This window comes from Clarias gariepinus, chromosome 7 (genome assembly GCF_024256425.1).
Source record: "Clarias gariepinus isolate MV-2021 ecotype Netherlands chromosome 7, CGAR_prim_01v2, whole genome shotgun sequence".
NCBI lineage: Eukaryota > Metazoa > Chordata > Actinopteri > Siluriformes > Clariidae > Clarias > Clarias gariepinus.
Window position 1 is genome coordinate 13,212,501 of NC_071106.1, and position 22,900 is coordinate 13,235,400.

Genomic DNA, 22,900 nt, shown 5'->3' on the forward strand with positions numbered 1-22,900 from the left:
GAAATATGAAACAAAGCGGTTATGAAAGATAAATTCATGAAACAGAGTTTTTGTTTTTGTTTTCCTGAAATTTACCTTGAATACTTGTAATTCTTCTAACACCACCTCTTCTGCAGCCCAGTTTTCCTGGGTGATGCTAACCACTTTTAAAACTGAACCAGCATCTATAAAACACACAATTGCCAACACTTTTACCGCCTTGAAAGTTGACTCATCTCGCCCTCTATTGGTCTTTTTATTTAATACATTGTTAAACATATATGTATGTATGTATGTATGTATGCACACCGATCAGCCATAACTTTGAAACACAAAATTGTAAGCTTAGTATTGTGTATGTTCCCCTTGTGCCACAGATCTGGCCCTTCATGGCATGACTCCACATGTCCTCTGGCAGTGTGCTGTGGTGTCTGGCACTGCAACGTTAGGGATTCCTTGGTTGCTATGGGTTGCCGGGTGGAGCCTTGCCATGGATTGGACTTGATTGTCTGGTGCATTACAGGAATGCTTGATTGGATTGAGATCTGGGGACTTCTTTGAGGCTGGATGAACAACTTTGAACTTATTGCCTGTTAAGCCCCACATGGGGCATTGGCCTTTCTATGAGATCAGACTAGACTAGCTGGTCTTTTGTCCCCACAGGTATAGAGAAGCCTTGGGTGCCCATGAAAGATAACAAGTTTACTGGTATATAATTGACCATTAATATTATTTAGGTGACCTAACCGTGGTGTTACTGTTGTGGCTGATCGGTGTAAATATGTAGGTATGTATGTATATATGTATGTATGTAGACACCGGTAATTGTTTTACATATTTTCACAAGTATTTTACTGTTTTGATAGATATTTGAAAAATTAAAAATAAATAGCAATTTATGTATTTAGAATGTAAAAGTTTTCAATATTTGTGTGATGTTACCTGTGCCCAGGAACATAACGGCATAGTGACCATCGTCAGCAGGGACACGGTCTACTGCGATCTGTGTGAGCCGGTACTCTGTGTTGATCCTCGTGAAGATTGGCCGGCCAGTGATTGGGTACACAGAATTGTACATGAGTGGGTGCATGCGGATAAAGCTAATGACGTCATCTGGGAAATCTTTAGTGGTCTTATGGCGTGGGTCATACGTGCGACTTGGACACTGTAAGAGGGAAACATTTATATTTAGGCCTTTGGTACATTCTTCTATCCAAAGCAATTTACAATAAAAGTTGAAAGTAAATGCTATGCACCGCAGTGGTTCTCTGGGAGTTGGTGGATGTTACAAAGTTTAGGTCACGTGCTCAGAACTTAGCAACTGCTGATTATAATATTTATAATACAACACAATATATCTTATAAAATCTCTGAAAAGCTGATGTGGAGAATGTCCTTTGCTTTAGGGAAATAGTTGAAGCTGAGGCAGCCTATGCCTTTGGTTGTATCGCCCTCTAGTGGTAACTGCTATCACTACTATGTATCACTACAATCTATTCGGAATGTTTTTTTTCTGCATACTTTGTGTCCCCACTTCATCATACCGACTTCACTTAGGAAAAGGCTAATAATTAGATGATTAGTTAATCAAGTTTTTATTATTATTATTATTATTATTATTATTATTATTAAGTGATATGGTCCTTACTGTGCCTGGTCTTGGGTAGGGGATTTTTCCCTCATATTCCACCCAACGATGATCTGGTCCCTCTTTATGTGCATAAGGCCCATTGAATACAGCACGGATGTCCTCCATATTGTATATACACACTGCCGATCCTTTAAAAATAGAGCTGATGGTACAACAAGAACACCAACATAAATAAGCTTTCATGGATGTTGTAAAATACCATGTAATTTTATTTACATTTGAAGCAAACTGTATTCTTTAGCTTCATCTTTAATGTCACATTTTGGCAACATATTTTAAAACAGAGTATGGGTAAAAGTAGATAGCCGGAGATCTACAGTAATGGAAGAAAGTCCATGCATGTTTTGTGTCTATATATGTTTGGACATTGAGATGAGCTGTTCATAATAAACTAAGTATGCAGCATACTGCAAGGCTGCTAAAGTAGTAAACAAAGTAATGGAAGTCGAAGCACTGGGTGGTTTTTATATCAAGGCCTCGTAATCCTGCTTGTAATTTTTTTCAGTGACAGCAATAAAAAAAAGGGTACCTAGTAGTGGTAAAGACTCCATACACTTTGGGGTTTTTCTCATCTCTAGTTGAAACCATAAAGATGTCTTCTATAAAGAAAACATATACAAGCACATATGAATGCTTTAGAATAGCTGAAAAAGTAATATTTGTCATGAGATAAAACAATGTTCCTAATAAACACACTGTTCTTGTTTGTGGGTGTGTGCTTGGCTGTATGAAAAAAATCACCCACTTACGGAGCTCATCAAAGTGTGTATCCACACCATCTGTTCCTGGAATGGAACACACCAGTCGGGCCTTGAGGAACGTTGTCCACTTGTTGGTCAGACTTCTCAAACCACCAACATCGTTCTAAACCGCACAAATACATACGCAAACACGCAGATGTTAGTCAAGTGTCTTAAATTTGTGTCATTGTTTAAAGCCACAGGTGTTACTTCTTAACTTGTAACTATTACACTTCATTTTATAGACTTCATAAATAAACTCTCTTCATATGAAGCGAAGAACTCCATCTGTCCCTAATCAGACTAGCTTATTTTGATAACTAAGACAGAGCGAGGAGGAGAGCTAACAAACATCAATTATCCACAGAAACAGAGAGACAGAAAATGACAGGGACTTAAGAGTCTGAATCTCATTTTTTCAGTTAGTAAGATTGAGTATATGGGGGCCTCTTTGTTAATTTGTAGAATCAGGTTAACTGCAGGAGCAGCTAGACGGCCTCTTACTGGAGAGATTTGCTTCAGGCATGAGCTAACGTCCTTGTTATTTCTCAAGAGTGTTTGATCAAATGCCTCTGGTGAAGTCTGCACTGGATATTTTGTTCTTAGCCATTATGTGTACTGAATAACACATTTGCTTGAGAGAGGAAGAAAAAGGAGAACCATAAAAGGCTTAGCAGTAGTGTTTTTAAACACTTTAATCTACAAAGATGCTCTCTCTGAAGTGAGAGGTATCTGGCCTTGGCTAGCATTACAGCTTACTTCTTAAGCGTTGAAAGCCTCAGAGCAAAGATTTTACATTCTCGGTCTATGTACTGTATATTATTTATACAGCACAAAAAGGGGAGAGAACAGGGGGTGAGTGTAGAGCACAATATAAATACGGGTACCTGATATGCGGCATGTGACAATGAAAAAAATATTTTTAGAACCATTTTTAGGCTTTAAAAACACATTTATGATTATGTGTATATTTTAGCATTCTCCTTTTAGAAGTATGACATCAGTTAATATGATTATAGTCTGGCGTACAGGCACTCTGGCGTCATCATGAACAAGGGCTTAGACTCCGACTACACAGCCAGGTCTGTGCTATGATTTATCCTGCTGACAACAATGGTTTATTCTGTTTTCAACAGATCTCATGGCATGAAACGCACAAGGAAGTCTGCTCTCCCAGGGGGGGGGCATAAAATGTATATGAAAATATCTGAATCACAGGAGTGATGAGCGTTTTGATCAAGAAGAGCAAGGACGGCTGCAGGTCTGTTCCTGCGGGGATTCTTACTTTACAGACACGCGCTACACGAGACAGCACGCCTTTGTCCATAGTGGTCCCTTCCCGGGAGGCCTCACGGAAGAAAAAGTAAATCTTGTCATCATCAGGGTTGTAAGTGTCTGCGATAGGATGAGCAGCAATAAACTTGGCCTCTGTGGAGACAGGAAACAAAAGCCAGTGAGAGCTTGTTCATTGCCCTATTACAACATATTTGCAGAAATAAGACAGAGGAAAAGAAAGAGAAATGTCTGAAAACCTAAAAAAAAATATTTTACACTGTTCTGTTCACAACTTAGGGATCCATCCTATTGGCTTACTCTTTCTATTTTTACTTTTTACAATACAATTTTAAGCAATAAAATACCACAGTATTATATAACAACATATCTCTCTCTCTCTCTCTCTGTCATAAAATTAGCAATACCTATGAAAAAACACACAAAATGCTTTCCAATGATTAGGGGTTCTCTTGAGCACAATGACTTTAACTATCAGGTTAAACTACTTGAATATAATCTGATTGTGTAATTAATTACAATGATTAGAAAATTGGTCTTCATAGAGAAAGTTTCATACTTTAAGAAGAATGAAACCTTATAGTTGTAGTTTCATTACAGTAGTAATCATTTTTTATCATAGAGATCATTTAACTATAAAAAAAAAAAAAATCAGAAGGGTTAAGGCTTTTCCTAATGAGAAAAATAATGTAGATAATAAATAATAAAGTAGGTGTTTTAATTTCCCTCTGGTTACACACACACACACACACACACACACACCCACACACACACAAACACACACACACACACACACACACACGCACACACACACACACACACACACACACACACATAAAGGGTCTTTGTACCTCAACCAGAACCTAGCAGCGACTGTAATTCAGTTTCACCAAAGCAGGAAAGCAAAGGAGATGAGACACTACAAAGCAGCAAAGTACATAAATTCCTGCACATATAGCAGTAAAGATCTATGACTGATGTACAGCTCAGACCATGAAGAAAGAAGATAACATGATACAGATGTGATGATCCAACAAATCATGTGAATTAGGTGAGAGGGGCACAATGAGATGTGATTTATCACACACTTACAGTACACATAAAGTGTAAAATGCATACATGCACGTTCATTTTTAGTTCAGTTTTGTTTTTGTTTTGTTTTTTATTGTGGGTGGAGATGGTACGAAGAGTGTGTGAATCTCTGTGCTGTTACATCTGTGGTGCCTTTTGGCCTGCCTGGAAATATTAAATTGTCAGTGGTTTTGGTTTCATTCTTCATACAGCCTGTGGGTTTGTGTATATAGCGTCGTATCTGGATTTTCCAAAAGGGTAATTCCACTGCAATCTAAATTTCTATATATAAAGGAGATCTTTGTATGAACTGAACTGGTGAATAGTCCAGAATGTCTTGTCTGCCAATATACGGCAATTTTGCTGTGACCAAGGAGATATTTTACGATTATATACAAAATTCAATTTAAAAAATGTCAAAGAAAAAACAGTCTAAAGAATTAGGTTCCCCTTGTGTCGTGTCTGCGATGTCTGGCACCAGGACATTGGCAGCGGCTCCTTTCAGTGCAGTGAGTTGTGGGGTGAGGCCTTTGTGAATTGGACACATTTGATTGGCATCTGAAGGCCGGTTTGGCAGTCTTGGGCTTTTTGCCTGCTGGGCCCCATGCAGGACGGGCTGTGGTGCACTGGGTGTCCTGGTACCTTTCTATCATGCCCAGCGTTTCCTTTTTGTCTTTTATGCTGCATTGGCTTTTCTGTGGATTTAAACCAGATGGGCTGCCCTTAGGGCCCCATGGGCAGGAGTGAACCTTGGGTGCCCATGATCCTGTCACCAGTTTACTGGTAAATAATTGCTAAACAATGTTAATGTGTTATGTTGTGGTGTTCATGTTGTGGCTGATCAAATAGCTGTCTACCATAGTATATTGGAGTTAAAACAAAAAAATAAATAAATATAAGATCAAAGAGCTCCAGCTCTTCTGATAAACATTGCAGGAATTGAAGAGCTTTTTGTATGTGTATGGATTCTCATGTGTTGCATGGCTTCTGTAGGTGTGTGTTATTGCTTCTTTGTTTTTACCTATAGTTAAGAGTGGATTTTAAGTGTGGCATTTAAGTTGGATTCCCTGTGTCAAAATCAATGATCAAAAGAAGTCTTCCCCAGCATAAATCATCTAATGGGACTCTAACTGAGCATGCATTTCAAATGCTGAATGTAGAAACAAACGGGAACAGAAGACAGCTGCAGCAAAGGTCTGGCAAAGCATCAACAAATGAGGGTTCCGCTCATGTCTGGGCTCCAGATTGTATGCAGTCAGTAACTGCAAAGAATTTGCTACCAAGTAGTGAAATGAATTGATAACATAAAAATACATATTCTATCTTAGTGCGGTAGATAGCGAAAACAATAATGTCAAAATACATATGGGCCTTACTTTATTTGTCATGTTTTGGTATAAACTTGATTTTCTCATGATTTCTCTTCATTAGTGTTGTGTATATTAGTGTGTATATAGCAAAGTCTGACCGTTGAGCCAGTAGTCCTCTGAGATGTCTGTTCGGATGTATTGCTGGTCTGGAGGAGGACCCAGAGAGCGACTAAACATGCTGTCCTTCCCCAGGAAATCAGACACCGTTCCAGCATACAGGTACTGATCTGAGAACAGACAGTAAAACACATGCAGAAGCAAAGCACATTAAGTACAGATGACCAGAAAATCTCTCTCTCTCTCTCTCTCTATCTCTCTCTCTCTCTATCTCTGTTTGATATATAATATCAGCTGAGAATCTTTCTTATACACCCATAAACAATTTACTTTCAGTCGCAGCCGTCTCCAAGGCAACATCACTGAGAAGAAGTTCAGAAATGTGAGTTACCACTTCAGCAATGTAAAATAATCTTTGCTAAGATGGTCGTCTTTTGGGCACACATCAACCATTTAGACGAATGCACATCAACCATTTAGCACGCATGAACAACCATTTAGACGACTGGAATTTCATAGCGTGGGCGGGGTTTCGAGTGGCAACCATCATGCTTTGCGGGAGGGGTTGTTATGTGTTCACCCTGTTGGGGAAAGGTGTTTGGGGTAGTGGCTTCGGCCAGGTTATGTGTATGTGTGTGTTAGACGTCTGTTTTAATAACTGTGGATGTGTGTTTTAGCGACTATTGAATGTGCTGTTTATGGTTTTTGTGCTGGTGCTGAATAAAGTACTCCCAGCCATTTGCATTGGGCAGCAAGGAAGCTCACTTGTCTCTCCAAGTTCCTTCTTAGCGGTGAAAAACGCTTCTATATATATATATATATAGAGAGAGAGAGAGAGAGACTGATTTATAGGATTTGGGTTCTCATTAGCTCTATTGTAAGTTGTTTGAAAGGGGACTTACTGTATTGTATGAAATTCACATTTTTGTTATTTTTATATATTCAGATAGGTCTCCAGTGTGCATTTACAAACAGAAAATGTGATGGGAATAAAAGCATTCCCTGCTTCTTGTCCTTTTTCCAATTTTACATTGGCTTGGGTTTAAAGAAGTTTGTTGGACTTCCCCATTAATGTGACCTCTTATAAGAAGAGCCCCTCTAATAAAATCTACAGATCCTTTCGTTTTCCTTCCAAATACAAACCTACAACGATGTGTTTATATACTGTTTCTTATGAAGAACATTGATTCCAAATCCTTTGAGCTGTCTTTCCACACCAGACTGATATGTGATATCTAGTATATGAAGCTGCCGCACATAAATAGATGTTTCTGTTTCAATTAATTTCACTCCTCTTTTTTTTACAAAATCCATGCTGGATCCACCCAACTCAGCCCCACCCCGTCCTACCGTTTCTGGTTGTCTGCGGTATAAATCATTATGGAGAGTGCATTCTAGGTGCATTAAGCCAGAGAAACTGATTTTCAGTGTGATAAAAGGTCACTCACCCGTAAGTACTGAAGCAAAAGGTTGGCGGGGGTCGAAAGGGCATTTCAGCCTGCCTGACTCCATACTGCCACTGATCAAGTGAAGCCCACCGCCCTTTACCTTAAGGAACACACATCAAACAAAGTTAATATGTGAAGCAGGGTGAAAACACAGCTACAACCCACAAGTCATACAAAGAAATAGTCCTTATGCAGTGTTTAGTTGAGAAATATGCACTGCTGTCAGTAACCTATAGCTTGACCTCTCACCTCTTTGTGGCTCCTGACGTCCAGGAAAGCACATGTGGGATGAAAGGCTCCGGTGCCACATGTGTAGACGTGAGTACGGTTATAATTGTGCAGAACACGAACAAAATTGGCACACTCGGTCTAAAAGATGGAGAAAGATCGACAGCCAAAAGAAGAAAAAAATTTGGCATTAAGCGAAAAAGTGTATGTAAGATCTGTTTATAACTTGCACACATAGTTTAATGATTGGAAAAAATATCACAATAGGCTGTTTGCTTTAGAGTAATATATTCTGGGTGTTACTTACGACAGGGTTTTTACCAGCCAGGATACACATATCCACCCTGTCTCTGGGAGCTGGCCAGCTCAACTGAGAAAGAAAAGACACACACACACAAACAGAGAGAGAGAGAGACAGAGAGAGACAGAGACAGAGAGAGATGGATAGACATACAAAATCAGTGCATTTACTAAAGGTTTGAAAATGAAAAATAGTTGACACACTGTATGATAGTGCATGGTTAAGCACTGAGACTAAAATCCACCATGCAATATATAAAAATTAATACAGTAAAAAATAAAGATATGTCAAGGTTAATTAGTGGGATACATAAACTGTCATTCCTTTACTTTTACTATTTTCTGACACAGAATGCAATAAAATGTGTTTTGTGAAAAGGCTTAGTTATAAACACCAGCGCTAAGAAAGCCAATCCTGCTGTAACAGTTAACACATCATAAATTGTCCAGCGTTAATTTAAACTGTAACAGAGGCTATGCCGGTTGATCTTATCTGTGCACGCATGTGTTATTAAAGGCTTAAGAGCTTAACATGTACCGGGCCGACCTCTAACCTTGACCCCTGAAAGCCGTCTTCGCATGCAACACAAAATCCCGCGAACCCCTCTGACTAAACGGAATCGGGCGCGCTCGTGAGACGCCTTTTTACAGCCACGCTTTGAAGCTGCGCACACTAACACACTTTGACAAGACCTCCTGAACCCCTGTAGCTCCTCACACCCTCGTACGCATGCACGCACCCACACATGTTAACGTATGAGCTTAGAAACATGGACATTTATGTTGATTCATTTGGAAAAGGTATCACACCCTGTTTCGCAAGGCCAGGTGGTAATTATACTGCATACATCCATCCCACAAACCTGTGAAGTAAACTAACACGACGCAGCACAAGGACAAAGACTAGCACATGGCTTAAGAGTTCCAAGAAAGGGAACGAGACCAGGCAGATTTCCAAATGGACGTTAGACCATGCAGCTGTGTCTGGTCTTTGTGATTGCTCAGGGTGGAGTGCATTCTTCTGACGCTTGTGGTTGTGGAAGTGCACGTGAAGGACAGTATGAAAGACTGTAAACAAGTAGAGGTTACACAGACTAATTGACTAATATATTACGAGTTGTCACTGTGGGAAAATGTTGACCAGTTGGGTAGGGGAAAATATATTTAAAAAAAAAATTCACTTTCATGCATTACTAATGCATTTAATTCACTTGAACAAAATCTTGCTAGTCTAGTATTTTTTAATTGAATAGTTTAGTTTGACAGAGCAATATACAGAATGTGCATTAAGTACAGACCAGTGGTTAGTATTCAGTCCTCTTACCATTCATACCAAGGTTCAAGTCCTACATAAGGACTTACTTACAGACGAAAGAACAACAGGGAGGAAAGAAGCTCCCAGCATATGTATGAACATTTAAAGGATGTATTTCAGTTGAGAGACAAAAAGAAAAGTACTTCATAAATGTTGTTTTAGTATTTTCAACACTGCATTGTTGTCATTCATTCAACATTATCCCAATGGTAGTAAGTAACCAATGTTGGTTGCACTGTCCACTGACAATATTCAATATTTTGACAAGCAAAATTTCCTGCTGGGAAGCATTTATTCTCAAAGATCTTTTAAACCTTGTTTATGCAGGATGAAATCCAGCTCTGGCACAGCTCTGCACCTCTGGTTAATAAAACTGAATATTTGTTTTGGAGCATCCAAAAAAACAGGTGTATTTCTGTTACCCATTTTGGTTGTTCCTTGACCTGCCTCAGTTTTCTCTTAAAAAAAAATTAAATGCACATTCCTTGTCAAGAAAATGAAGATTTAAAACTACTAAAAACAACTAAAACAACTATACCTCAGTGCTCTGACTGTGAAAAAAGATTTTTTTAATAAATAAATTAATATATATTAACCAAAATGTGTAATGTTTATACACTGTCTGGCGAAGGAAAAAAAAAATCACCGGTTCAATTATTGGCATGCATCAAGCAAAGAAAACTCACAGGATTAGTACTTAACAGCTTTGCTGCTATAAGAAAAACACCTGTTATTTAGACTTATAAAAAAAAACACTTAATTTCTTAGGGAGTATCAAAACCTTTTTTTTTTTGGAGCAGAAGTAAAGGGACTTATGATCTATTCCAGGGATTTTTTAGGGGTGTTTCTGGGAGGATCACAATTCATTTTCATTTCCACATAATCAAACCTAAAGTGGTTGAACAAATATTTAGAGTGTGCAGTTTTTATGTTCTTTGTATATGTGTAAGTGTGTGTGTGTGTGTGTGTGTGTGTGTGTGTGTGTGTGTGTGTGTGTGTGTGTGTGTGGGTGCACGTGCGCAACTGTGTGAGTGTGGTGAGGCATTAATTTAAATTTAAAAAGATATATATTTTTATTGTTACTGAGCTACTGATGGGAAGGTCGGGTTCAAGCTCCACCTCTACCAAACTGCCGGCGTTAGGCCCTTGAGCAAGGCCCTTAACCCTGTCTGCTCCTGGGGCGCCGTATAATGACTGACCCCGTGGTTTGACCCCAGCCTCCTAACAAAGCTGGGATATGCAAAGTATAAAAAATTTCTTTGACAAATTAAGACTTAACTTATAAACTTTTAATGTTAAAAGCTCTTAGCCTTCACTATACCTGCAATTTGCACAAAATTTTTACTTTTGATTTTAGAATTCAACACTATCGTGGTATACAGTAATTATTTATTTGTAACATTTCAGAGTACTTCAAACCAGAATTCCAACATGTGTGTTTGTGCGTGTGTATATTAATTAGGGGGAGCCTCTGCATGCTCACTGCTGGGCTGTGACTGTCACAGGACTATTGTAGCAGAGGCATCCCGTGTCGTCATGGTGACAGTGATTGGCAGGTATAAGAGGAATGACGTCTATGGGATTCAGAGAAAACTCAATGGTTCTATAGAGGGATGCCGTGGGAATATCTAGATCTGACACAAGTGTCTTGTCTTATTTTGGGGAAACACAGAAGATGGATGCATATATTCCGCTGCAAACATGAGCGAATTATGGGCAAGCACAACACACACACACACACACACACACACACACACACATACACACACGCACACACATAAACAATAAGTTAATAATCCATATATAATATAATGCAAGCATATTTTCACTTGCATTATTTTAGGAATTTATGTAGGTTTATTGTGTATCATGGCCTATTGGAAATTTCCCCCATTGTAATTTTTTGTTCAGCTCTGGCCTTTAGATTTAAAAAAAAAAAAAAGATTACTTTTTTTGTAACATACACCACAAAGCTATCATGAGAAAAACATTAATTATTGCTGAGGCAAACTGTTATTAGAACAAGCATGTTGCTGTGTTCAACAAAGGCTTGAACTCCTACTATAAAAACCCAAAGAAAAAGAAAACAACATTTTATCTGCTTATGCCATGAACAATGAATTAAGTGCCACATTTCTACGTTTAAAACCAGTGACAGTGGTGGCAAGCGGCAAAGGAGATGCTTCAACTAAATTTTAATAAGCAATTAAAAGGTGGAAAAAAATAAATGTTATTGCTCATGATATGGGCATATCGCAGTCATACAGTAGCCTAAAGCTACACTACAGTATCCCACATATCTGCTTTTACAAATCAAATCTTGCATATTAAGCATTTATTGATTTATTTATTTAAGCTGCTTCCCAATTTAATGGTTTGATAAATTGCAGTTGTCTGGTATATTTTGTCTTGGAGGAGTTATTTTCCTGTGCTTGTTAGTTGACAAGCAATACATGTGCATTTTCAAGCCTCATAGGCGTGTTCCATGGTGAACCAGTGGTAAGTGATCAAAGCCCCAGACTAATACCAGGGTTTGAGACCCGCTGACACTGACAGAAAGAAAAGCACAAAACTACCATCAGGGTGAGTGTTTTATAGATGCATTTTAGTTGGGAGATTAAAAAAAAATAATTGCAACATATTTGAAACATTGTGTTCGGGTCAATTGTTCAATGTTATCCCAACATCATTTGTTCAACATTAGTCCAAAGTCATGCTAGGATGAGTTATCTTAGAAGCATTTGTGTTTTTTCTACCTAAATTCTAAAGTTTTTAATAAATGAAAAAAAGCATGAGCATTTATATGTGGCAATTCTTCAATTTCACTACAAAGTTGTTCTCAACACTTTTATAGGACAGTTGCATTTGTCCACTGGCTTAAAAAGAAAAAAACAATCCCTGTACACACTATCTGTTTATCTTGTAATGCTATATCCAAGTCAATAAAAGTGTTCGCTAAACCTGCCAAAAACTGAAAGAGAAGATGGAAACCTAATTAAATGTTCCATCCTAGCTTGCACCAGACACTGACAGGCAAAATCACTCAGGAAGAAATTACATGTGCAGGACACATGAACCAAGACTCAAAGTACTGGTTTTAATCAAATCTGTTCACTCCTGTCCATCACAAGTTCAAACCTACACGCAGGCAGGTGATGAAAAAACTGAAACCTAAATAATTAGCAGTCACGTTCTACAAACTTGAATAGCTTTAATCAGACAAAACATACAAACGGTCACCCTACATCATATGACTTTTTTAAGAGAGCAATTAATCACTATTGTATATCAGCATACCGTGATTTGTGGTATTGCTAAAATGAATGAATGACTCTCTTTCTAGTCCATGTGCCAGACGGCTGGGAGACATTGTGTTTTATTAGAGATAAAACCATGGAAAATTCCTCATGTTTAAACCCAGAACACTTGTAATTGCAGTAACCAAATACCTGGCCAGCAGGTGTGTGAATATTCTCATAAGCATTTGTGTGTGTATGTCAGAATACCTTTCTAGGATTCTTGTTAATGTTGTTTGGGTCCAGCAGGTAGATGTGATCTTTGGCCCCTAGAAGCAATCTGCTCTTCTCCTCATCTAACAGGAATGTCTGAAACTGCATTCCTTCACCAGAGCCTACAAACGGCACCAGACTGCCTGAGTGAAGCAGCTCTGTGAAAGATAGAGTGACGTTAATATGGCAGACACACAACTGTTAACATAGTAGGCTAATATATAGTAATACAAACACAGTACTGTACGTTATTGCATCGATAATAACTGTAATTAATTAGCATAGCCATGAAAATTCACTCATACATTTTAATTATAACTGCTTTTGATCAGGGTTGTAAGGATCAGGGTTATAATGAGTCAGACTTCAATGATCAGTTTGCATAATTTTGCATATTTTGGACAGTTTACATCATTTGTGACTTGTAAATGCTGTTTACAAAACAAAAAATGATGCCTCTTTCTCTTGAAAGCCTTGTTCTGTGGCTTGCCTCCATCAAACTATGGTTTGGAAGCTATCCACTCTCAGCGCTGCATGAGTAATATCATCAGTTCAGCTTGTCATGCTGCTTCCTTGATACTTACAGTTATCGACAGTGGTGGACACAAATCCTGTACACTAAAATGTAAAACTGTAATTAGCCACCTTTATAATTAGCTCTTAAAAAAAAATTTTTAATTGCGAAAATTGACAGAAAACAAATGTACCTACTAGCTAGCAGTTTACAAATGTCCATGCACAAAAGTAATTTATTTATTTTAACAATCTGTTCACTGTTAAAATTCTTCAAAGTGTACGCCTAAACACACAAAAAAAATCCATTTACTTTTTTGGAAAATATTTGTAAAATGTAAAAAAAAAAAAAAAAAAACTGCTGAAATTTCAGCCTTCCAGCATATTTTTTTTCCAGTCCACCCTGCTTTCCGCTTTCCTTTGGCCCTCACACTGCCTGACTAATACATGCAAAGCAAATCAATGACATCGAAGCTTAGCTATTCAGTTGATTCCAATGTGTCTTTCTATCTCTCCCAAGCTCTCCTCGCACAATACACATCAGCCTGAGTGTCAGAGTCAAGGCTCTAGCTTCCTCTCTGCTTCTCCCTGAGAGAAAAGAGATATTGCAGTATACCTGAATAATTGTGTCAGTTAGCAAACAACTTGGCGACCATGATAAGAAGCTGTGAGGAAAAGTGGCCAAAATTTCATTAAGCGATTACACATGGTTTCCTTCACACATGACAGGCTGTCGAATCAGACACCCTCAAACTTTTTAAGAGAAAAACAACATGATATAATTTATTGTGTTTGAAGACATGCACATAGTTCTTACAGCTTTCATACAGATGCAGAGTTGTCCAAATAATTGATGTGCTTGGACCTGTTTGGTATGCTCACTTTCAATATGTTCACTTTCAATATGCTCTGTCTGCTGGTTCATGACACAATGAGATCACTCTGTGTTGTAATTTTGGCTTAATTCTCCTTTCTTTGGAACATGGACTTCACAACACCTGCTTAATGACATTATTGCGAGTGCTGTTTTTTTTTTCTTTCTTACACATGCACCCATCATCAATTTCAATTCAATGATTTGACATATTTCCTAATTCATGCTCTGTGGTAGGTACTCAGTAAACCTCCACCCTGTTTAAACACCCAAGCCTATGAGATGACATGAGGTGTGTGCTAGCTGATTCTGCAGTTGGATTGACGCATCCATTATCCTCCTGAGGCGTGAGGGTCTCGGATAGGTTACCCACAATCAATATTTATACAAAGAGACCCTCACTAAAAAACATAATACACCACCATCCTGCCAACCCCAGCACAGCTCTGGCTAATCTGCTCTACAAACAGTGTCAAGTCTGATCCTTGCTGAAAGATCAGTGTAGTCCTGCAGCCCACAATATCCTATCTGTGGCAAAATTCTCTGGAGACTCAACCCTTCGGCCCATGATTAGCTCTTACGCTCTAGTTAATCCCCAGGTTTGTTTATGGCCATCAATGCAGTCTCTTGTGCTACAGTTGCATATGGGACGTTACATGGAATGCTACTGAAAATGTTGTGTTTAAGGGCAAGTAAATGGTACATCAGGTAAAGGGTGTTTTCTTAGCTGATACCAAGGAAGCTTGCACTTTATTCAACAATCATTTTAGATATATCTTTACATAATAAATGGCAGAGTTTTAGAGGTTTAATTAATTACTGGATAGTTCACAAGTGAATATAAAATCATGTCTGTGATAAAGTTTACATAATAAGAGCATAACTTTCTTTTGTTATTCATCAAGCTGTGTAGTGAAGATTTGTTCATAATTTTTGTAAAGAATCCCAGATCATTTTATTTAATGCTGGAAATAACACTGTTTGAAACTATTCTCTGTAAATACCCCCTAATGTGATTAAAAGAAAAGGAAAAAAAGGATTTTATCAGCATTTACCATTAGGGGCTGCCATGGCAGATCATTTCGCTTACGCATTTGATTTATGCAGGATGCTCTTCCCATGCAGGCTTCCCGTTTTTATTTAGGATTGTAACCGCAGTGGCTGGGTGTGGGGCAAACCTGAGCCTTCCTCACAGCGAGCAAGATCACCACTGCCCCGGGGGAGTCCTTTTAGTGCCTAGTAATTTTAACATTAAATAATAATGACAGGCACCACGGTGGCACAGCGGGTCATTCCAGGGTCCTAGATTCCATCCTGAGCTCGGGTTTCTGTCTGCTCGGTTTTTTAAAAATGTTTTACCTGTGTCTGTGTAGGTTTACCTCCCAAATTCTCCTCCTACTTCCAAGATGTGTGTGGTGAGTGAGTGAGTGAGTGAGAGAGAGAGAGAGAGAGAGAGAGAGAGAGAGAGAGCCCTTTGATAGACTGGCACACCATCCAGGTTGAATTCCAAACTCATTCTCTGTGTTCCTGAGAATTACCTATAAACCCTGCAGGCCACCATGCATGTTCACTTTTCTCTGTTAGATTCCATAGCAAATATCATCACCGTAATTCAGGTGCCAAGCATACAGAAACACTTAGCCTCCACTCCACATGAACATCATTATGAGGGCTATAAAAGACTTTCTCTGCTGTGGATCTTCATTTGAGGAGAGTTAAAGCTGGGCTCAGATGTGGATGTGATTTTTTTTCCAGTGCATGCACACATCTTAACAGCCTCGTGGCTTCCTAGCCTTTAGGTGTGAAGTTTGGTGGAACTAATATTTCCAGAGTTTTATTCTTCAGAGGTGAAGCAGTCTGTTTTTAAGGTGTTCAGTGAAACAGAAACTGCTCTGATGGTTTTGAAAGTTTGATCTCTTAGGGATATTATTCCCTTTGAAGGGTGACATCTTTAATAAAAAGATCACTCACTCACTCTCACTCATCGTCTATACCGCTTTATCCTGTATTCAGGGTGGCGGGGACCTGGAGCCTTTCCCAGTAGGCTTACAGTAGAGCACGAGGCAGGGTACACCCTAGACAGGGTGCCAATCCTTTGCAGGGCACACACACATACACACATTCACACTCATTCACACACTATGGACAATTTGGGAATGGCAATTAGCCTAACCTGCATATCTTTGGACTGTGGGAGGAAACCGGAGTACCCGGAGGAAACCCATCAAGCACGGGCAGAACATGCAAACTTTATGCACACAGAGACGGGAATCAAGCCTGGCCGGGATTGAACCCAGACCCTAAAAGTGCTTTATTATAAATATCAGACATAAAGATAAAACTAAAAATTTAAAGTCTATTTAACATGAATTAACCCACATCATTAACAATATCTTTATCAGTCTTAGCTCATTCATGGACTTTATGGCCACAAGTACAAAGTTTAAAGACCTACAGTATACTGCAGATTTCTTAAATTTAGAGATTTTTAAATGGCAGATGACCCATATACAGTGTATTGGGACTGTCTTCCCAATGGAACTTACTGCATGGCTAATATCTTGCACTTACTCGAAAGAAAAAGTGACTGTGCTGTTTTTTTGGCTGGACATCTCAAGAAAGTTTTTAGAAGGGGTTTAAAAGAGGTTAATTTTTTTTTGATTGAAGTGGTTTAAAAAGAGAAAGACAGAGAGAGAAAGAGAAAGAGAGACATAGAAAGAGAAAAGTGGCATATGTTCTGATCAGACCAAACTCTTGAAACTGCAGGAGAAAAGGGAGTTAATGAAGGTCTCGAATAAAAGCCTCATAATTTGAAAACAGTGCATTAGCTTCCATAGTGCTGATGAGACCCGGCCGAACATATAAATATAAGCTTCATGTAGATACAAGCAAAATTAAAGGAGACCAAAAAGGGAATTTTACAAACTGTAAGTCTATTTCTTTAAGAAAGCAATAAAAAGGCATTTCATTTTTAAGGGCAATAATAATGTTATTAGAAGCAGACTGAGTGGTGTGGTTTAGCTACAATGCTTGAATAGATGTTGGTTTTATGCTCTGGTGTATATGAGGACAAGAAATCCTAGATTGACGTGTTGGTGCTTTCTGCCACCATTATCTCAAGACAAACTGATGCACTATTGCGATTCTTTCCTTAATACAGTGCCAGAAAGTTTAAGAACTGAGGTATAGGCACATTAAAGCTACTCAGATGGCTCACAGTGGCTAAACGTTATACCATGGAATATTATAAATATATTTTTCTTTATGTTTAACCATTTTACATTTTACAGATTATAAGTCAACATTTTCTGCAAACCTCTGTGAACAAGCACTATATCTTAATGTATAAAATACAACCCATGAACTGTTACACTTATATTTTCTACGTGTTATAAAATGTCAAAAATAAACGAGGCATTCCGGCCACTCATATTTTCATTGGCCTAAGGCTGTTGATGGAAAAATGATGGCTTTATTTTAAGGAAAGCTAACCTGCCGGAGTTCCCATTCGGCACAGGTTTTAAGGGAGCCTGAACTTTTATTTCCCTTGGTGGCAAAAACAAACATAGTGCACATTCACAGAGCTCTCAAAGCCACAGCAGAGTCTGAACATGGGGTATAATAAAAGGAAGGGCAGGAAAAAAAAACATGAAGTCTTTAATCATTCCTTTTTTGAGAACAGAGAAAATGTAATTAAGAGATTTACTGGTATATACAACCATGTTTACATGAAACAATAACCGTTTAGCTTCACGGCTAAAATGAGCCAATCCATGACCAACATGTGGCAAGTTTCACATGAACCATGACAATGACTTTTGTTTCTTTAGCACCTTGTATAGTAGCGCCACAGGTTTTCGGACCCCTTAATTGCTCCCATTAACTACATTAAAGGATGTGTAAGTAGGATGTTAAAGAAATAGGCTAGATTAAGGGTGCAGGATTACCTGAGCTAATGCTAAAAGCTTAATCAAAATTGAAAGACGTTACAGCTATAGAGAAACAATTTGGACAAAAAAATGCAACAAAAAAATTTACACAAAATGTATCTTAACCATAATGAAATTTAAAAATAAATTGTGTTTGGGAAACATTTTGGAAATCATATAACAAGACAAAGGCTACGTGATGGATAGGAAATACAGTAGTCGTGGAAACGGCCAGGTGTAATGAGAGACTTTCAATTCTTGAATACCAAACCCTTTAACCACATCAACATGAGGCTCTTTTTAATGCCACCACACCCATAACCTGAAAAACTAAATGAATAGAGACAAAGAGAGTCAAGTGTTTGGTCAGGGACTACTATATATATATATATATATATATATATATATATATATATATATATATATCAATTAGTAAAAAATATATTGTTGGTAATTTTTTTTTTATAATAGTTTTTTTTTTATATAATAAATTGAAATACAAAGTCCCTTTAATGTGTGATAAAAGTCAGCTCTACACTTTATTATGGACACAAACATTGAGACAGCAGGGTGTCCAATGAGTAGCAGTACAATAAATTATGAACAGAGCATAATATTTACATGTAAGGTAATAATAAACCACCAAACTTCTTTCTAAATGACTAATGGGTGTTTAAACTTAGTGGAGACACCTCTACCATGCAGGACCATACTACACTTAAATATCCTGAGATTATTTCTATATGTCTTTTTGAAGTATCACACAGTATGTGTAGGTGGATACCTTTATATCCAAGTTTGATCCTGGGAAGGCTTTCCTTCGTGCAATGTACATCATGCAGACAGAACAGCCACAGCGTCCCTATCACTCCCATCCAGAGTGAAAACAGACTAGCCATCCTGGCGAGGTCAGTGCGCATTCTCATTGGCGTCTGATCTCTCGCGGCTTTAGGGTCGTAGTCCTCACAGTGGGAGACGAGCAGCCCTGTGATGTAGAGAGCAGAGAGTCTTGTTAATTTGTTAGGAGCTGAACATCTCCGTGGGAGGTGCGTGTCTTGTCTAAGTGTGTGTGCACGTGTGTAACCTTGTTAAAGCCTGTATGAATGCTTGGCTTTTTTTTAGGTTTCCTTTAGGCATCTCTGTTCATTTGAAAAATTCTATATCTGCTGCTGTCCTATTCAGGTCCTTCCCTTTGTCCTGGAACACACACGCACTCTTTCGTTCCCTCTCGCCCTCTGCATCTGTTTGTCCCTAAACAAAAGATCAGCTTGTAGAAGACTGCCACTTCCAGCCCCTTTCTAAATGCCTGTCTTTCTTTCTCACGTTCATGGTTCTCTGGTCCTTTTCTATGCCTCTCCTCTCCTTTTACATTATAAATCGTATTCATTACTCTGAGTCAGTGATGGTGTCTGAATTGTCGCTTCATTAGGCAGCAAAGTGGTGTGAAATTGTGGGAAAAAAGGAATACTAGACTATGAGAATTTATTCTGGATTAGAATTATTCTTAAACTGCCCTGAGACACGTCCTCTAATTCCAGAAACTAGAAGCTGTGTTCTTTTAAACAAATGAAAGAATGTTTAAGAAACCACACAAGACACTCATGCTTTATGCATTCATCTTTTGCATTGTCATATATAAAGAGAATGCCTGAATGCCTGTATGACACACGGGTCCAATTTGCAAAGACATGAGTCATGCTGTTCGGTCCATAACCACCATTAGGGCTGCATCATGGACTTAACTGATTTAAAAAAAAAAAAAATCAATGAAAAAAGAGTTTCCTTATTGATTAGCTGGTATGTGTTATAAAGCATGTTCTGGTGCATTACATCACTTAGTTGAAAATGCTTTTGATGCAAATGGAAAAAGCACATTATATCCTTTCAAGTATGAAATGTCAATGTGAGGAACATTAGAAGAGCATTTGTCTTGGCTGAATTATTCTTAGTAACAGCTGTGCTTTAGGTTAAATAATAATATCTGTTTTGTATTTTGGTTTTTATAGTTAACCTTTCCTTCACTATCAGAAAATATCATCTCATGCAACACTGAGCAAAAGTTGGACAACTGGATAGCTTGAAAAATGACTGAACCTACGTAGTTTGAGACAATCTTAAATCATTTTTCACCAAGAAACCCTAATATATATACTTTTTATAATCATAGAATAAACCATACATATTTTTATTTAGCTTGTGTGTCAAGTCATTCTCCTGCTTTGGTTCACATCGAAGTCGATCCAAAATTAATCATTTTACTGATTACAAGGCCTGAAGACTAAAAAAACCCTATGGCAAAGAACAAGTCCAAATAATGTATGGTCACATTAAATCAATGTCTCATTGTGTATTTAAAAAAACCTAGTTGAAGGTGCATGAGGTAGAAATAGTCCATAAAGCTCTAAGGTGGCCCATAGCTGCATCCAAACCATCATTTTTGCTAAGGCCATGATTAATCAACAGTTTTGTTTACTTTTTTTAAATAGTTTTTTTTTTTTTTTTTTTTTAAATCAAGTCCTACATAACCTTCAGCTAATTTTTACAATTAGGGCACAAAAATGCACAAAAATTCTTTAGCCATAGAAGCTGGTTTAAATGCTGTAATAAAGTATGTATTACCAAATATATTTAGTAATTTAATAGAATACTTTAACTTAATAATTAATTAAGGGCAAATCATTAGCTTCCATATACATGTTCTATCAACATTCCTAGCACAGGTCTGTTTACTTAAGGAAATGCTGCTGTCCTCTATCGACCATGGTAGAAAAGATAATGCTGGAAGTGATGGATCATACAGCGGCCCTCAGGGCGTGAGGAGTGAGCAGGGAGTGAACAAAGAGTGAGCAGGGAGTGGCATTGTGGGAACAGAGGTTATCCAGTCAAGCCATGCTGGGCACAAACAAAACCTCCAATACAAATGATTCAACTGATATATATGATGTATATGTTGTGCCCACGGTTCATGATCACTGGGTCCCCCTGTGCAGATTTTGTATTATTTCCTCTTTTTCCATTCTGTTTCCTCACTTTACTTCTCACTGTTCTTTTTTATATCACTCTTTATCATGTTCTTCTTCTACGTTTTTTTTTTATGTATTTATTTGGTTATACAGTTTGTAAGTTTACACAGGTTTTATTACTGTTCTTTTTGGCAGCACAGTGAATTACTGATCCAATCAGCATGATGCCAAACACAGGTTAAATATATAAATGCCAACATGCAATAAAAAAAAGACACAAATCAGTTTTTAGGACAAGTAAAACTTTGGATCATTCGCATAAAGACGTGGAACTTCTAAGGCCAACACTGATTTCCAAAGAACATCTCTTCCAGAACATTTACAGCTGTATCCTGTAGAAATAACCGTTTTTTAAGAAGCAACTGCCCACTACTTAAAAACAAGAATCTCTGTTTTGTTGTCATGAATGTTTCCATTCATCAGAAACTCACATAATTCTTTTAAACGGTTTTCTTTTCTAATAAAGAAAAAACTCATTAGTTCATTTTTCCCTTTGTCTCCACCCATCACAGGGCAGTTACAGCTGTCTTTGGGCTACAAATGCATAAATATTCTAAATAAGCTAGTTGTTATTTATGCTCTTACACATAGTCAATACAAAACATGTTTAATCAATTAAATAATGGTGCAATTGTGTCCTTAAAAGCGTAATCCGTTCTTTAAAAAGTGATTTAATACATTAAATAATAGTAAGGAGATGAATATAAAAACAGTAACTCATGTTAATGACTGATGATATGTCTGTAAGTAAGGGACATTATTATACTTATATGATCGGTGTGTGTGCTTGTGAGGGAGGAAAACTTAACTCATGTTATTAGGAAAGCTCTGGTTTCCTTTCTTGGCAAACCACTAATCGAGCCTATATATCATACTGGCAGCACAGCTGGCAGGCAAACATGTGTGTATTTGCATACATAGTTATTAAAAAAAAGTGCTTACCTTTCTTCTTTCAGCTGCACCGCAAAAATACGATGCAAGTTGACTTTTATTTATTATCGCTTTACATTTACACAAATTAAACTTAAAATTGGTTCTATTTTAAGACTACACTAATCAAATGCACTTGTAACTGTACTGATATACTATATATTGTACTCAAAAGGATGTGAACACAGATTGTTGCATCCCATTCCAAAACTAGAAAAGAAAAACTTATTGACTCTTATCTTGACTATTCTAAAAACACAGTCCTTGATTTTTTTTAACCATAGTTTTGGGGAATTAAACCAATTAATCCAACGTTCACATTATTATTTTTCTCTGTACTCAGGTACACTTGTGTATTTTCACCCTCCGATATGCAGTAGCAGGTTGAAATATGCACCTAGTTGGTTTGTAAGCCACCTTAATTTATCAGCTGTGTAAGTCAGAGAATGAGCTTGGTGCGTGATGTGTGCACACGGATATTTCGGAGGAGGCACAGACAGCACTGATGATGTCGGGTCCACTTCTATGTTCAGATACGATTAGCTTTCATATTTTATTTATTGTGTGTCCTGAGTATGCTGTACCGTGCTGGAGACCACCAGTTCTCGGGCCCAGACCGCTTGCATTCTCATTTGATCAAAATGTACCAGACTTTGGGGGCAAGTATTCT

At 37.9% G+C, this 22,900-nt stretch overlaps 1 protein-coding gene across 2 annotated transcripts in view; it reads right to left on the reverse strand.

The window, feature by feature from the left end:
• Positions 1 to 22,900, reverse strand: part of sema3d (sema domain, immunoglobulin domain (Ig), short basic domain, secreted, (semaphorin) 3D) — a 38,454-nt gene that overhangs the window by 9,887 nt on the left and 5,667 nt on the right. Inside the window, exons 1-13 of one of the 2 annotated variants that reach the window (XM_053500250.1) lie at positions 19,362 to 19,384; positions 19,062 to 19,262; positions 12,959 to 13,119; positions 8,145 to 8,207; positions 7,859 to 7,978; positions 7,610 to 7,709; positions 6,203 to 6,331; positions 3,656 to 3,798; positions 2,380 to 2,494; positions 2,160 to 2,229; positions 1,628 to 1,772; positions 922 to 1,144; positions 76 to 164 (exon numbers count right to left, since the gene is read on the reverse strand). In XM_053500250.1, the coding sequence (XP_053356225.1) occupies positions 76 to 164; positions 922 to 1,144; positions 1,628 to 1,772; positions 2,160 to 2,229; positions 2,380 to 2,494; positions 3,656 to 3,798; positions 6,203 to 6,331; positions 7,610 to 7,709; positions 7,859 to 7,978; positions 8,145 to 8,207; positions 12,959 to 13,119; positions 19,062 to 19,203 (1,500 nt within the window). In that variant the 5' untranslated portion in view covers positions 19,204 to 19,262; positions 19,362 to 19,384. Of the gene's footprint in view, positions 1 to 75; positions 165 to 921; positions 1,145 to 1,627; positions 1,773 to 2,159; positions 2,230 to 2,379; positions 2,495 to 3,655; positions 3,799 to 6,202; positions 6,332 to 7,609; positions 7,710 to 7,858; positions 7,979 to 8,144; positions 8,208 to 12,958; positions 13,120 to 19,061; positions 19,263 to 19,361; positions 19,385 to 22,900 lie in introns of those variants that run through there. The other variant, XM_053500249.1, reaches the window with a different exon arrangement.